The sequence below is a fragment of the Platalea leucorodia genome (assembly GCF_965183815.1).
Source record: "Platalea leucorodia genome assembly, chromosome: Z".
NCBI lineage: Eukaryota > Metazoa > Chordata > Aves > Pelecaniformes > Threskiornithidae > Platalea > Platalea leucorodia.
In genome coordinates, this window is record NC_138858.1 from 16572180 (window position 1) to 16590385 (window position 18206).

General features: G+C 38.9%; 1 protein-coding gene across 3 annotated transcripts in view; it reads right to left on the bottom strand.

Annotated features, from left to right (window-relative positions):
- Window positions 1–18206, bottom strand: part of OXCT1 (3-oxoacid CoA-transferase 1) — an 85052-nt gene that overhangs the window by 52505 nt on the left and 14341 nt on the right. For all 3 annotated transcript variants that reach the window (XM_082336850.1, XM_082336851.1, XM_082336852.1), the window contains exons 4-7: window positions 15320–15455; window positions 13053–13202; window positions 11213–11319; window positions 6397–6457 (exon numbers count right to left, since the gene is read on the bottom strand). In XM_082336850.1, coding sequence (XP_082192976.1) covers window positions 6397–6457; window positions 11213–11319; window positions 13053–13202; window positions 15320–15455 — 454 coding nt within the window. The remainder of the gene's footprint in view (window positions 1–6396; window positions 6458–11212; window positions 11320–13052; window positions 13203–15319; window positions 15456–18206) is intronic.

An 18206-nucleotide genomic window follows, 5' to 3' on the forward strand; every position in this document is an offset into this window, starting at 1 on the left:
TTGAGCTCATGAAATCAGTCTTCCTAAGAGGCATTCCTGATATTTTGCCATTTTCCCTTCTATGCTTTCTAAGGATCATGAGCTTGCATTTCATAGTTACTCTCCCAGAAGTGTTCACTCAAATCTTTCACGTAAGGTTCCTTTGGGAAAGGATATTGTAATGTCTGTACTTTATAACTGGGTTATCTAAATTCAGATCCACAAGAATCTATGATTCAGGATTTAGCCAAAACCTAGGCACGTAAATCCAATCATGCAGTCAAAAGCCCTGACTAACCACCTAGATGTTTAAGATGCAAAGACTTCCATACTTACACTAATAATATATATTTATATATATAAAATATATAATTTGCTTATACTATATTAATATATTACGGCAACTAGAATTCTACTGTCACTTCTGCCAAAAGCTGCTGGTAAGGTGGCAAGACTAAGAAGCTCAACGTCCATCCTGTGCCAAAGGGGATTCTCAAACAAAACATTCCCCTACTGCAGATCCCTGGGACACCCCCTCAGCTATTATCCCCTGAGTGCACATGGAGTCATCACTGAGCAATTACACAGTATCAGAAAAGGCTATAGCAACTCAGCAGCTCAGTGGTTACAGCATTTGCACAGAAGGACCTCAATTCTGTATCCTTCTTGGCCTCAAATCCTGATCTGTGGTTTCCCAGAAACTCATCCTAATGCAAAGTCTGTGCCCATCCCAAATCCGCAAGTACTTCCTGTACCAGGGTTCAGTTTTGAGTTCCATGGCTGGGGCATCAGTTAAGGAAAAAGATTCTTTTAGATTATTTTTCCACTTTAAAATAGTACTTACAGACTTTTTACTGTCACTGTGCAAAAACCTTGAAGAATTCCTCAAAACAGAGCTACGATTCTGAGGAAAGTTTTGCCATTTTTAAAGCACTTGGAGGAATAGACACCAAAAAAAAAAGGTTCAGTTTCCAGTTTCCTCAATAAAACACAATGCCATGATTTAGCACAGATAACAGGATACAAATAGCTTATTTCAGTCTGCTTCTGTCCCTTAGTGCAGTGCAGTTCATTGTACCTGAGATAATGGCGCTCACTGACGTGGCTGTGTTGTTACTAGGCAACCAGAGATAAAACGCAGGATTTAATGATTTTTATTTAATGCATTTTTATGAGAAAGTACACTCTCTTTTTTCCTCCCCTGATATTATTTGAGGTGGAAATGCTGTTTACACAGGGAGATATATTTAGCCATCCTCTGCAACCTGAACAAGAAAATTATTCAAACTGGATATTCAAACAGCCAGTCAATAAATATTTCTAAACATATTGAATATTACCACTATCAAACACTTAGATCATGGCAGTGGCTGAGATCTCAAACCACTTCACCATGGATAAGTATTCAGTAGGTCTCACAGCAGAGGATAACAATAGCAAGAAAACAGACAACAGCTTAGGGACGTTTGGGGCTTATGTTTATGTACAGGCAGAGAGCAAGAGCCCAAGCCTGTATCACCCTTCACCTCTCCCATGCTGCCATGACACCCACACCTGGCAAGGTCACACCATGTTTCTTCCTGTGGCTTTGGGTTGCCTTGATCCTCTCCAAAACAAAGGTGTCATCACCAAAAGCTGTCCCTCCTGCTCACAGGAGCCTCTACAGGAAGATGCACATCTTAGGAAGCATCCTAATATCACAGCCCCTGTCCTAACAGTCTAGGCACACATCCAGGAGGCCTCCCTGTAACTTTAAGCTGCTACACATTTCATTTCCCATCACAAAATTCAACGGGTCCGTTGAGGGGCCTGACAGCAGTGCCGCCTGCTGAATTCAGCAGACATGTCCTTCATTCAACAGAGAGCGTTGGAAATGTTACCACATATATAAGACCACACAAGCCCTCAAGTTTCTTCACATGCCAAGTCCTTCCTCTGCACCTTTACAAGGGCTGGTGGCTCGTATATAACTTGTGACCGCTGAGCTCCTTTTAGATCAGCTGATTTCCCAACTCTGACTCTCCCATCTTTGCAATAGAAGCAGGAAAGTGTTTATAGATCGGAAAATCAACTGAGAGCCTCATGCTGAGGGTGTGCCTGAGGGCGTGCCTGAGGGCTCAGATCCAAACAGAACTGCAGCTCTGACTGCATACTTAACTCCTGCAAGTTCTGCACGATGAATTGAGAAGCAGATGAACAGAGAACTTTTTTAAAATGCAACACTGTAGAAGAACTAAAAACCAAATAAACTCCTGCATCATTTTGCTTTCACATATAGATAAAGCCAAACTAACTAATGCTGCCAGTAATGCATTATTCAACGTTTTTCTCTGCAAAGGTTACCTTCCAAATAACATCATGCAATTCAGTTGAAAATGTCTTTTTGACCCTTCATACTGGTCATCTTTAAATTAAAGTAGAAATTCCACTGGACTCAGTGCAGTTGGATCTTTACAGACAGTTACCTGTGCCTCAGCATACATCCTTATTATCATGAACATTAGCAGGTTCTACTGCCTATCACTTAGACAAACAAAAGAGATGCATGTAACAGCCCAAAATATTTGTGCAGGTCAGTAAACACCTCTTGCATTTCATTAGAAGTTTACAATCAATGTATTTCTGATCCCAAAAAAGGTACTGAACAGCTACTTCTGACCATTTGCCTAGTCAAAATAAACAAGGCTGAGGGTAAGACACTTTAATCTGAAATTTGTTCCAGGGGAATTTTAAAAATCAATAACTCTCCGCTGTGTGCAACAGACATAACTGGTAATGGTACGGCCTGACTTCCTCCTCCTTCAGAAGCCTCCCTATGCAGAGCCAGCCTCGCTCCTTACAGCACAGCAGAGTTCGTAAGCCAGCAATAGCTATCAGTTTGTGGGTTTGTGAGGTGCAGATTTTTTGTCTCTGCTCTTATCCTCTACATCCACAAATGCTGCCAAGCTCTCCCACCTCTGAATTGTTACAAAAATTAAGTGTCTGTCTGTACTTCAGCTAAGAGAGTATAAAATGCCACACTGACTTAAACTATAGAGCAGCAGCTTTAATACATTAAAGAAAAAAGTGTCTTTTATTGTGTATGCATGTCAGGATATTTCACAGCACCTCAGGTTAACTTAGAAGGACAGGTTAACAAATGCAATTGATTCCCAATGCACTTCTCACTTTCACCAAGTTCACAGATACCTCGAGATTGGATTTCCAGTAGTTTAAACTTCCCTTGGTATGGATCTTACTATGCCAAGTGCCATTCCATATTGTTATCAATGATCAGAAACTAAAATCAATCTCGGGAAAGACTGGTGAGATAATAAATCCTAAGAAGGATGCAGCAGTACCAGACACAACAGGTAAACTGGGTCTATTCAAACATAACATGTTTCATAAAAAACCACAAAGTTAGACATCTGTCATCAAGAAGTATCCTGCCATACTTACAGAATGCATGTTGGAAAACACTGATTACACTTTTCCTGAAATATGCCAGAAACAGATCAACAAGGTGTAAGCAACTAGCACTGTAGGACCCCCTGCATAATGATCAGCAAACAGTACAGGCATGCAAACAAGGAACCAGCAGGACCAAAGAGCAACTCTACTTTTCAGGTGACATTAGTGGCAGCAGTGTCACAATGCTGAAGACACTCCAGCTGGTCACATTTGTAAAGTTTTGGAATAAAAACAAAGTGAGAAGGAGATGGATATAAAAAGGACAGGAGAGTTTTACAGTTAGAATCATTAAGGCCTCAATCTGTTCATCATATCAACAGCACTGAGAAGTCACTCAGTGGGAAGGAAATGCCAGCTCCAGAAAGCTTTTTAATCTAGCAGAAGAGAGTAAAAGCAGTGGCTGGAACGTAAAGCCAAACTAATTACAGTAAAAAGACATATTTATACCAGTGATGGTGATTAACCACTGGAACAAGCACAAACAGAAGGATGGGGTTTCCATCTCTTTTTTTGTTTGTATTAAGGCAGGATAACTTTCTGATTAAACCTACTTTCCAAAATTCATGTTATACTCTGATTGAAAGTACTTACTGAGCTTAACAGTGACATAAATGAATGGCCTAGCACCCATCCTTCTAACGTAAGGTTTAACAAATAAAGTTCTGTTCCTGAAAGAGATTGCTTCTACAGGACTGGATAAAACTAGATGTATACAAATAATCAGAAAAGGGAAATAAATAAGCCATCAGAGTAGCTACAAGGACCAACAACTCTCTTTTTCTGTGTATTTATAGCATTCATTTTAAAGGAAAAATTTCAGCAACTCGAAAATCAGGAACACAGAGGGCTATGCCTCTAATTTTTGCTAGTTACCTGCCTCGGCTTGGTGCTTCATGCTAGACAAGCAGATGTTGGCAGCATGTCTGGCTGCATAACAGGTAGAAAGCTCCATATTCAAAATCAGGACGGGAGCGCCAGACTTGAGAAACTACAGTCCTGCAAATCCCAATTAATCACTGCATGACTCTGAAGACAAGTCTGACCTGTAGCTAGTTTGATGGAAAGGAGCAGGGATGGCTTCAAGTCTCTACTTCTAGGACTGTCTGCCTAAATTAAGTTAAATGGTCAGTGGGTGAAAAGCAGAAACAGAGCTGGGAACAGATACCAGAATTCAGAAATCCCTGCTGCCAAGAGAGTATCCAAATTATTACCCTACACAAACTTTTTTCTTCTCTCTGTAAATGGGATTAAGAACTTCACCCTTCAGCCTTTAACAACATTAACTACGGAGTCAGGCAGAACTCTTTCCAGTTGCCTCAGTTCCCTAGTGATTAGCTCTAGACAGCTGCAGGCTGACAACGCTCAGGAGTGAGGATGTACTAGATGCCATATTGAGATATATGCTTTCAATTCCCTGGGTTTGAACTCTTTAAATCTAAACCAACATTCTGAATTCCACTTTGGAAGAAAGACACTTAAAAGTTAAGCCAATGAGGCATTGCATTTGGCTGAAAATATCTATTTGTCCTAAATCTCTGGTTATGCCTCTTCACCGATTAATTTGTCCATAAAAAACAGAGCTGTAAAGTTATATTAATGTGCCACCTTGCAAAAAGCTTGTCAGTTTCTAAATGGTATTGAAAATGCAACAAGACTCATGGTGGACACAGTTCACAGCAGATCTACTAAAGACTGTTAAGTGGAATTAGAGCAAGAAGGATGTCACATAATTGCTGCTCACTGACAAGAAAATTCTACCCTATCACACGTGCATAGAAACGCAGAAAGATGGAATGTAGGTGGAAGGCTTTGATCTACTTAAATTCTCTAAATGCCAGATTGAACAAAGTATGAAGGGCAAGTGACTAGAAGGAAAGGGAATGATTAAAGATTCTTTATTTAATTTTTAAATGAAAAAATATTTTAAACCTTTCTTGAAAACCAACGGTGAAAATTCATGTATTGCTGCTGAATTGTCACTGTAAGTCATGTGACAAATTCTATGGTATTTTTTTGCCATAGTTCTATAAAACACAAAGAAATAACTCAAGTTCCCAAATGCATTATCCAGAGATGTTTATATAACAAATACATTTTCTAGATAAAATTTAAAAATAAAAAACCAAACCAAAACCCAACACCCAAACAGAAAACCAAACCAAAAACCCTGAAGAAATACAAGCCTCTTCTATTTAGAATTTACTAGAAATAGTCTAGAAGAGTTTGTCTTGATCTTACTGTCAAACCATATTCAGCTTTTATTAGGCATATAAAAAAATTTAAGAGAGAGTGATGAAAAAGCTAATAGAGCAGTCTATCTTTTAGATATTGCTATGCCTTAGCAACTCTCCAGTCACCAATATATTTCCAGTGTACGCTGCTCCATGTTTTTAAACATTACCGTTTTAGACAACAAGGAAAAACGAAAAAAGATTGGAAGAAACTTCTAGATCATCTAGTCCATCCTCTTTCTCAAGGCATAACCAAATGTCTGTCTCATTCTGGACTGATATTTATGTAACTTATTAAATTTTAGAGACTGCAACTGTGATAGTGCCATGATTTGCCCAATCTATATTGTTACATACTTATCCTTATTATCAGGAAGTTTTGCATAAGGTCTTATGTGAATCTTCTCAAGCACAGCCTAAGCCTACTGCTTCTTCTTTCATCCACATATTTTATTTAACAAATTTGAAGGCTGTTGCCACGTTTCCCTTTCAAAGGCTGATCACAGTGAACACGAAGTCCTGGCCGGGATCAGATGAACAGTAACAAACTGAGGAACCATAGTGAACTAAACACTAAAACATAGCGTAGTGTTAGGAGGAGGCAATCCAAGGAGACAGGTTAGACCACTGTCCCTGGTATGAAATGCCCCAATTCTGTACCCAGAATACCATGCAAAACAAAGGGGTCTGTTGCCTACAGGGGTATAGGGCTTACTATGTTTCAATTCCTTACCTCTACCACAGTTGTCTTGGCAGCTTTGCACATAGGTTGGTTGAAGTTTCTTGCAGTTTTCCTGTGAAAGAAAAGAAAATGTATAAATATTAAAAGCTGTAATAGTACAAGGAAAGACTTTTCAGAGATAAGCTACTACAACTATCTCTGTAATACAATCATCACAAATCTTTTTGCCAAATAGCTAGAAGACTAATAAAAAAATAGGAGGGAAGAAAAAGTATTATGGAATTGGTAAGATGCACATGAAATTAAATCATACTTTGCTACATTATAAAATATTTATTACAGCTCTTTTGACTTTCAATCAGCACATGGTTTAATTGAAATTGGGTATGCCACTGATATCTTCATTTATTAGATCCAAGAGCAGCAGCAAGCTGGGCTTTGTACAATGCACCTTCCCACTATTTAACTGCACAAAGAATGAGATCAATCTCCACAGGGGGGCCAGCACAGAGCCTAACAACCTCTGAAGTCCCACATATGCCTTCATAATTCAGACTAGGACTTGGGATAGCACTTTGCACAGTAGTAAATTTAATCCAATTCTCTTGATTAAAAAAGCTGTGCCAGTTTTGGCACTCAATGCAAGACTCTGGCATTCATCCTAAGTATTCCCACGCAGTATTTCTGTAACAAGGAAAAAGAACGTCTAGGGAACAAAAGTAATACATGACGTATAACTGTGCTGGGATCCGCACTGAGATCCTAGCAGGCACAAGGAAAAACAAGCGAGCAGTGTCAGCCTCTCTCTGTGTTTTCAGAAAGCAAACAAAACTGTGTGGCATGACATTTAAGAAAAAGTATGCATATTTTAGTGGGGTTCCGCTGATAGCTTCTCAGCATTTTTCTCTTTTAAAAAGTAGAATTCTTGAAAAGTTTTCATCAAAATGCATGAAACTAGGGTTCAAAACAAATCAAAACCTCCTTTGAACCGTCCCCTTTTCATAGAAGCATTTACTTCTGACCATCCTTATTTCACAATGCCTTCTCCTTTCTTCACCCTTTTGTGCGACGACCATGCCCAGTGCTATAGCCATGCTGAACTTTGGGATGCTGCTGCCACCTCGTGGCTTCGGGGGGAGGTAGGGAACCGAAACGGCCAAACCCTGAGACTACCATACAGTTTTAACAGGGTTTCTAGTGCAGAGACTTAGAGAATCAAAGCTATACCCAAAGACACATATCTTGGGGAAAGCCCTGTTTTACTGACAATACACAGCAGCTGTGAAGCCTCTAACAGAGGCTACAGAAGGGACAATATCTTTTGTCTGTGGGTCTCCTCTGTGGCTGCGTAAACACAAAAGGATTTAAGAAGAGGAAACCATGAAAAAAAACCCAACAAGACTTCAATTTATATTCTTCTCTTAATGCATGAATACAATACTAGCTAGTAGTAATTTAGGGAAAACTACCCTAAACTAGGCAGAGTAGAAAAATGAGAAGAAAAACAGAGTTACAAAAGCTGAATTAAAATAGTGAACGGATACAGATCAGGGAAGGCAGATGTGGAAACAAAGAATTCAGTATTTCACCCCAAGCGACAACTTTTCTGAGCCAAAGACTAAGACTTTGGCTCTTTCTAAGCCAAAGATTCTCAAGATCATAGTGGCTGGTCTGTCAGTAAAAGAAACTGATATAAAATTATTTTTACATAGGGGAAAAAGTTAAAATAAAACACTTCAACGTCAAATTAAGAAAAGTTAATGGGCTTGATTCTGACCCTATTTATAAAAGCTTATGCAGCTTAGAATGTTCTTTGGTTAGTGAAGTTGTTTCGGAAGCAGCAGTCTTCTACAAGATGAAAGGTCTTATTTCTAAAGAACACATCATCCAGAAGAAGAAAAAAGAGAAACACTATACTTATTTTCCAACACAGAATAATGTTCAGGTTTTTGCAGTACGAAATCCAGGAACTAGCTAGCCAAGTTGGCCTTTTTATTTTAAGATAGCTTTCTGGACATCTGGACTCAGCAATGTCTACAAAGTCCATTGTTCCAGCAATTAATTCCTAAGCTGACCCAAACACATGACAACAGCTTTTCTCCCGAAGACAAAAGATAGCAAACTAGTTCATAGTAGACTAAACCAACAAACTACATCCACTACGTACCTAATGGTGCAGAGATGAAGGGAAACCTCAGATACGAGTTCACTTTACATATTGCAGAACCACGTGAAGCATGAAGAGATGACCTGACATGACTGACTGTGACAGCAGGGACCCTGACTCAGGTTATCCCTTCAACGTCTCTGTTCCTTTGTCAAGAGCATACTTTAATTGGCACCAAACCACACCTCCCCTTGTAAAGTGGAAGTATACTGGGCTAGAACAACTCCAAAGCAGAATGGAACCAGATGAAGAGGGAGGGAAGTCAAAGGAGGCAGAATATCCACCAAAGCAGTGGCACTCGCTGCTGTTGTCCCTAAGGAGCACAGCTCCAGGGGAGCTTAAGACCTGGAGACACTCTGTTCTGCTAAACAGAACTAGTACCTGCATCAGACTAACAAAGCGAAATGCCCATATATGCATCCTTTCAGCTAGCACAGGAACAAGGTGAGGATTAGTTCATTATGTTTGAGGGAGTCTTGGATTATTTGTCTTGGTAATAGTGCACTATACCTAAGGATTATTATCCACTGGGCCAGGCACAGGTCTTGTTAGGCAAAAGCTGTAGTGCAGAATAGTCCACTCAGCATAAAGATGCCTGGAAGGAAAGCAGCCATACCATGCTGTATGGAACAAAAGAGCTAGGGGACACCAAGTATCTTGTAGAAAACCCTGTTTAAAAAATTGCTTTCTAAAGGAGCTGGCGCCATTCTGTATCCCCAAGAAAACAGTATAGCTTCATGTATGAGAATAGACAAAAAAACCTCATGCTGGCCTGTGATCCAAATAAGTCTACCTGAAGTACATCCTTTAGATTTAAAAAAGCTCTTAGCTTAAGGGTGATCAACAGTTTGGCAGACACTTACTCCATTCCTATAAGCTCCACAGACAGCAGAGTCGTGAGAAACACATTATGAATAGTACCACACTGCTGTGAAAGTGGTGGTAGATGTGAGTAAACACAGAGCTTATGTCTATCTAGGCATACCTCAGCAAACAAAAACAGAAGTCACATAATAAAAGTATGGAAGGGTCCCACTGCCAGTGAATACATACTCAGTATGTAGCACAATGTCAAAAATACATTTTCCTTTTCATCCTGTAGATCACAGAAATATTGCTGTTATATTCTACTCTATTACAATCTCCTCCTCTGTTGTCTCCCACAGGCTATGAGATAAGCCTGTGTTTCTCTGTTGTAGGCCATGAGGTAATCTATGTCTCATCCAAAACCAGATTGTGTCACTGCTTATTATAAGCAAATTCTTTTAAACTAGCAATAATCTACATGGAATAAAACACTGGATGATGATGTTTCTGTTTTTGATTAGTTACACTTGAAAGAAGGAGTCAAGATTTTTAGGTCTCCACTACAGACGAAAGCAGCATCTGGTATCAACTGTATTGTGTGAATGTGGGAGACATATGAAAACTTCTGAAAGGAACAGGAGGGAGAGGGAAAGGCATAACGAGACACCACAGGACGTAACAGAAGAGGGGGAAATTGGAGAACGCAACCAGTCTGTTTCAGTGGAGAATGAAAGAATTGTTCACAGGTAAGTAAGCATCAGTAGATAGATACAGAGTAAAAGCACAGACAGGAGAGGCTCAAGATCAAACAAAGATAAGCCCAGGGGGAAGACTATTTCCTGTATTCCATGTCCCAGAGCCTAAGGAAAGCAGTTTAGCAGCCATCAAATTCATGTGCACGCACACAAGAAAGTTCAGTTTTCAATCAGAAACTATCTTGTCTTGCCAGTGGGCAAGCCAGGATGTCAAGAGTTGGGTAAAATAAAAAATTCTTTCTTAATTTTCAAGTATTTAAAATTAATATTGTTATTATATCTGTAATATAGATAAAAAATTATGTCAATACATGTGTATATATACATATATACACAGAAAAAAGCATTACTTCATTTATGTTATTTTATCCATGGATTTTTCAGTTGCTTTTTCAACTCCTTGTTTGTTTTAATACATACAAAGACGACTGCATCATCCAGCATCTTCTTGTAGTAAACTCCAACTGATTACCATAACACTTATCTTTCATCTGATAGCCATAAAACAAACAAATAAAAACCAGATGTTAAACATAAGCAAACCTCCCCTGCTTCAGTTCAGGACAAACCAGAGCACAAATGTAGGAAGTCAAATAAATTACGTTATCGCTAGTGCAATGCCCAAACTTTTCACTAAGTTCATATGATGCCTCTCCCTACACCGCTGAGATCAAATCGACTTTAAACACACTCTTCTGTGGACAGAATCAAGTTTTCCCATCACTGACTGGCCAGAAGACTGACTCAGCTCCCTTCCCTTCTGACATACGTGAACCTGCACTTCTTGGGTCACCCTTCAATTGCGCAAGGAGAAGGACCCAAACTAACATGAAAACTGAAATGAACAGAATGTCACTACATTTCTCCACAGTCATCATAATGACTTTGGTCTGCTATGTCTCATTTTTAACTACCAATGTTTTATTTCACAGCTATGTTTGAATTCTCAAAAGTCATTAGAAAAAGCAATTATATTTTGTTTTTCATAGCAGTATAATGTGACGGTAGGGAAAGGCAATATGAAAGAAAGTTAAATCAGTAAAACATTATTTTGCCATCACACAGGAGACAGGATTCTCCTTGTCTTTCATTATCTAAACTATTAAAGAATCTTTTCCCACTGGTAAACAAGTCATACCTGAAAATGATGTTTCCTGCACGATCAGCCTTCCATGCCTTCACAAGAGCAAAATCTCCTGTAATCGACTTCTCCAGAATAAAGTGACGGCCATCAAACTCTCGCACCTACAGAGAAAAATACACTATTGAGATGTAGGTTTCTTCAAACAGATCTCCTATGTAATATTTATTTTATGGGGTTAATTTTACAGACTATTATATTTAAACTTCCTTTTTGTACTACATAAAGTTTTATCTGAAAAAATGTAGCTCAGCTGTATAATAACAGAGAAGCATTAAAAGGCTCTAAACCCCAGTTTCATCATAGTGTCTCTGTTTAGTGAAACAGAACAAGAATCAGATCCATATTCCTGCTGCTCCATCTACTGGAATTAGATATGGTTTTTTCCTGCACATCTACCAGCTAACCAAAAACTGAAGTGCTAAAGCAGAACTGTTGAAAAAGTTCATAATCACTGCCCACCACCAGAAACCTCAAATCTAAAATGAAGTGGATTTGAGACAGAGTACTCAAATCACATGATCTGACAGGCTGAATTTAGTTTGGTTTTCTCTGCATTTATGATGAATATTTGTAATAATATTGAACCCAGAATATGTAACTGACAAACAGACAGTATTTTAATCCTATATAGAAACATGAAACAGCATTTCTCTTAACAACGTAGGAGTATACACAAATACTACTTGAAAGCTATTTAAAATTTCTGAGAGGGGGAGGAAGTATGACAAAAATGTATCAGAAGTCAGTTTTCAGTCCTGTAAAAGCAGATCTGAGCTTTTATAAAATGACACTCGCATTTGAAATGGATTTGGAGAACGGATTTGATCGAATCATGCTAGTCATGTTATTATCCCCCCAAAAGACTGAGAGTAAGAGAGACTTTTCCACAAATGTTAAAATTACAAGAAAAATGTTATCAAAATTATAAGCTATTTAATAAAGAAAACATTCCTTTAAATGGTAAAACATTACAATGACATATTCAGTAAGAAAATTAAGGAAAAAAATACTAAGTTAATGATTAGATAATATTGAAAATAGCTGTGTATGAAATACACAAAAATCGGGGGGGGGGCGGGAATTACCTTTACCCCAGGGACATTCTTGAGGTATAATTTAATGCCGTTTGCAGCCTAATTGAAACATACAGCATTAGCCCCATCCATTTCTTCAAGTACAGTTATGGCACTGAGAAATCTCTTCCCTTCTCCGAATTCTACATCCAATTTCAATATGAAGCCCTTGTTTCTCACTTGGAAGCCACACTCCTTTTATTTCTTTGAAATTTCAAATACTTAGACTACAGTGCATTTCAACTGTTGGCAAATATGTTTCCTGAAAGTTTGTGTCAACTGAGCTCCTCCCTGTTTTACAGGAAAACATCCCATCTCTTCTAATGCTAAAGCTTCATGTACAGCTGCAGGGCTGCTTACTCCACACCACAGTATTTAAGGAGCACCTGCCTCACTAATAAATTGTTCTTAATCCATACTGTACACTGCACTGGCCTGGTACAAGATTTTGTTTGAATACACAGCGAACCTAGTCAGAGAACTGCCAAGTGAAGAGTAATCAGCAAGGCAGGTTTTTACTTGGACCAGTTCTTGATGCTAAGTCACCCTAAAGCTGTAAAAACTTTTCTAATGCATCACAGAGGACAGAAGTGAGCAGTGGGATGAAAACTCATGTGTCTGGTACTACAGCCATGCTGTTAATCCAATATACCAATGTTAAACTTGGGCAGGAGGTGTTTAAACCACTGTTTATCTTGGAAATATGTAAGAAATTCAGTTTTCAAAGTAGAAGGCTTCCTAATAACAAACTGACATCTTACCTCTCTTGGCTGGCTGGCAATGGCAATGGTGCCATCTGTGTTGTATTTGATAGGCGCACCCCCTTCCTGCACCAGCGTCCCATAGCCGGTACTGGTGTAAAATGCTGGGATTCCTGCTCCTCCTGCTCTAATACGTTCAGCAAGCGTACCCTATGGGAAAACACATTTAAGAACTAGTCATTTGGGAACAACAAATCAAGCTTTGATGAATGGCTCGTATGAACGTATTTTTATATCCTGTCATTTGGAGCTTTTCCTTCTGAACTCAGCAGACCATCACATCTATTTCTTCCTCCCATTTTAGCTGTCCTTTGTGGGATTGGTACTGGATATGGCAAGAAATGCTTCACCACAGCCATAAATTGCTCAAGAGCACACCATCACAACTCACTGTCAACACCCAAGCCCCAGCGCTGTGCTGTGCCTCCTCTCCTTCAGCTTGTTTCCCAATCCATTAGTCTGAGAAGAATACAGAGTTCTTTTTCTCTTTCCCATGTGGCTACATATGCTAGGATGTTTTTCTTTTATATCAGTCCTATATATTTATGTTTCGTTCTCCAACATCTTAAGAAAAACTTCATACCTCGCTCCAAGTTGAAACCGCCACACATAGTAGATTGAGAAAGGGAGTCCAGTGATCTGGGCTGCCTGTACTAAGAATACCAAGAAGCTGACAGAACAGCATTTCTACTCTATTTGACCACCCCATCTGCACTCTGCTCTATGTCCAGCTGTACCACAGATATGAACAACCCAAATTCCTCATCAGCTTTAATTATGGACTTATGGCCAAAGACAAGTCTACGTGCTTTTCATTAGTGTCCTTTCCGATTTTTTTTCTATTTTTCTGGATTCAAAGCAAGACAAGACCGTCATGGTCAATTATCTAGCTTGACGGCCTCCAAAACACAGGTTGCATTTTCCCCAATTATCCTGCAAGAAACACAATGACTTCTGGTAGGTTTACAAAACGGTGGCAAGAGGCAGATGCGAACCACACAATGAGACAAAGTCCTGTGTTCCAAGCAGCCTTAGCATGTCAAGATCTCACCATGACCTCTCCCTTACTGTGTAACAAGGAGACAACAGTCCCCCATTTTGCCTAAAGTCATACCAAACTTGAAGAGCATTTTCCAAAAGCCTATTGCATCTTAACACAAATGTTTCAAATCCTCACATCTCCTACCAAGTCATTAATTCACCTGTTTATCATTACATGCTGTAGACCCAGTATTTTCATGCTGGATCTACATAGCTTGTCTGTGCAGTTCACAAAGCCAATTACATGTCTGAGTTCAAGGACTTCTACATGAAAGCACTGAACATTAGGAAAAAGTAAAAAATGAACTGTGAGATTTGCGACTTTTAAAACATGAGAAGTGACAAGTGCCTGGTTATTTCCATGTCAGCTGACTGCGTATGAAAGGAGCTTTTCTGCCCACCTCCGCGATTCTAAGAGACATTCCCAAGAGATGGAGCCCAAGACTCTCTTCTCCATAAAAACTCAAGACTGTTGCTTTTCCCAGAGACTTAAATCAATAGCTGTTTAAAGCCCAAAGGTTATCTCACCTTTGGAAATGCCACACACTAACATGCTGTAGACTTTAGAGTACTAATTTCACAAAACTAGATCTCAATAGAACGTGACTGATACTCATGATTTTAGGATCTCATTGCATTCAGGCTATTTGGGTAGCTTGGCAGGGCTAAAATAATTAAAACTATGGTGCTAAAAAGTAAACTTGTACATACTGGTTTGTAACACTATGCAGAGATTGATTTAGTTAAGATTTAATGAACAAGCTCAAAAGAGTTACGTCTCACAATGAACTGAAATCCCCTAATTTGATTCCTACCCACTAGATGGCAGACACTGCAAACGCAACATCCCCAAGAACAGGAGAGCTGCAACCAATACGGGAATTCAGCAACTCCCTGACTTTTTCCCCTTTACACGGGCCACAGGAGAGAGCACACTTCGTGTTTTTTCTACAGTCTGGGAGAAACTACCAAAAATGAAACATTGTACAATAAAATATACATATGTATACACACACACACACACTTGATATGAATATAACGTAACAAGCCATGAAAGGAATTCAGCCCATGATCCCAAGATGGCAAGTGCCATTTGTCTTTACTGCACATGTGCACACAGGGAAAACATTTGGATTGCAAAATAACCTTATGAGAGCACTTAAGCATTATTCAATTCAGTATTTTAGATGAAATGAAATCATCAGTCTCCTAGAGACACTCCTTACCTGCGGTGTAAGCTCAACTTCAAGCTCGCCAGATAAATACTGGCGTTCAAATTCAGCATTCTCTCCAACATATGATGACACCATGCGTTTTATCTGCTTAGTCTGAAGCAGAAGACCAAGTCCAAAATTGTCAACACTGTGTAGAAAAAGCCAGACAATACTCAGCATTTCTAACAGTTTTGTTGTATTCAAAGCACTTGATAAACTTTGATGACTTAACAAGATAAGACAAAGTTATCTCCCCCCACTTTAGACATAAGGAGTTGGAGACAAAAATCAAATTCCAGCTTTTAGGAGGAAGAACATCAAAGCTACAATTAAAATTTAGAAGTCCAATGCTCAGACCTCATCTCTTCCAAGGCACTGAATACCTCCAAAACTTCATTTTTAAGACATTTCACATGTAACAGCTACAAATACCAGCTTAACAAGTGGTGTTTCTTTACATACCTGTTCTTTTAAAAAGCCTTACTAATTAATAAAAAGTCATACATGGCACAACCTGGCTTTGAGTGAACAAAGACTTATTTTTTGTTTAAAGTCTAACTCTCCAGGAAAAAAGCAAGTGACTGCTTAGCAGCTCAAGGAGAAAGGCACATTCACATAGTTTGAATATAAGGTAAGGGAATATTTGTATTTAAATTTTCTTATTACAGTAAATAATTCACTTTCTTGTGAAGAAATTGCCTACTCCAGCAGAAGATACCAACACTGCAGTCAGGATTTTCTCGTCTGTGTCATAATATCAGCTTAAACTGAATGCCAAAGATAACATACAACGTTTTTCTTGTGACAGTGGTTCTAAATTCTAATATCCTAAAGACATTACTCTCTATTAGTCTTTAGCATTTTTGTGATGTTTGTCACCCTATATTGTGTACTGATGGGACAAGAACATATTTCAAGAGTTCCTGTAACAAAAGGGCTCTGTAAAAAAGCTATTTCAATTTGAAAAAGACATGAAGTTAAAATATAAAAATGGAAATAAACAGAGATGATATTACAAAGGCATGTTTCTTTCACGTTTCCAACACATTATGCAGGATATTGGCAGACTGGTACGCGTGTGCAAAGCTCCTCTACATTTACATTGGTCTCTGCAACATATGAGTGGAGAACTCAGACCTTCCACTCCCACTATGGGAAAGATGGTGTAATGCAGAAGCACCTCACAAAAAGTGATGTATATCTGCCACCAGTTGTCTCAATTCAGTATGACTTAATTATCCACACAATAGCTTGAGATTTCAGGATAAGAAATATTGAAAAATATTAAAAGAATCCTTTAAGAAACCAAACCCAGTATCCAGCATGCTGTAATTAACATGCACATGTGCTTACAATATATGCATCCTATTGAAAACACCACTCCTGAAGAAGAGCTCCAAAAAGGTTTTCTGTATTTTCTGATTCTATTAACTGCTTTAGTGAAATATATCTCTTTCCTATATAAATCTCACATCTTGGTATTCTTACACCACCATGTCTACAATACTGCTTCCTTCCCTAGGTACTGTCAGAAATGAACTTGCTTTCCACTAATAACCAGATGGAGAAACTACTGCATCAGACTGCTTTCCCTCTATTCTCCCTCCTAATACCTTACCCAAATTACTGGTAAGTATAGCCCCTAATCCCAGCTTTGTAAGATATGGTGATGGGGAAAAAAAAAAAAATAATGTACAGGCGACACATATAAGTACTGCAATACAAATCTATACTCCCTATACAAAAAAATACTATCTTACTCAAAAGAGGGAAAAAAAAGTCTCAGATAAAATGCTGAGTGAGCTGAGAGGTTATTTGTTTTGCACAATAAATCACAACCAAATCTCATTCAATGTATGTTAATGTTCCACCTCTTCAGGATCCGCGTCAGACAACCCAGCTGTGACCTCCTGGCATCCTTTCAAAAGGCCAGATTCAAAAAGTTTACTACTATACAGTATTAATTTTCAAATATAAAAGTGCTAACAGTGAATCCACTTTTACAACAGCACCACTACCCTCTTGCTCGCCAGCGCCGATGTCCCATAGCATGTGCTGCAGCGCTGCCTGTGAAGGGAGAAGGGCTGAGCAGAGCAGTACCAGCACCAGCTCTTCGCCTCCTACGATACTCACCAAGCTGCACGGACAGATATGCAGTCAGAAAGACTTCTCAATTGCATGCATAATAAGGACTATTTTAAGGTTAGGACTATTTTAAGATGACAGCCTACTTTTATGCATACTCAGGCACCTCAGCAACTGCATGAGAGGAAGTGAAACAAGCTTCTCTGATCTGGTTCTCTGAATTTATTCTGTATTCTCTAGATGTAAAGAACTTGACTTATTATAAAAGCTTTCTCCACTACCCAACTCTGGCCTATTAAAAAAAAATAAAAAATCTAACTCTGATGTAATGTTAAAAACGTTGCAGTGCCAAAGCCTTGAGAATAAAATGTGTGCTGCCTGGAAACAGGCTATATTTCTAACTCCCCAGATGAAAAAATCCCCGCAGTTTGAAACTAAAAGAGCTAGGAATAGAGTAGAAAAGGGAGTCTTGTGGGCAAAGAAAAGGATTTAAAAAACCAATAAAAATACTAATGCCAGAATTTCCTGTATAGGGTCACTCAAAACAGGACAATCCCTTTCACAAGAAAACCATCAAACCCTGACCTCTCGTTATAAAAGGTAATAAGCAAATGTAGCAGACCAGCCAATATCTGACAGCAGTTTAATGGGTTTGTATAACTAGAGAACTGTGTAGCAAAAATACAGGAGTTAAACAAAACTGTTCAGTGCTTTGTAGTGCAAGAAAGAACAAGCAGGGGCAGCTTGAACTGCTTACAAACCAGATTGTGCTATTTCTATGTATCATGCAGGTGGTTAAGGCTACTCTTACCAT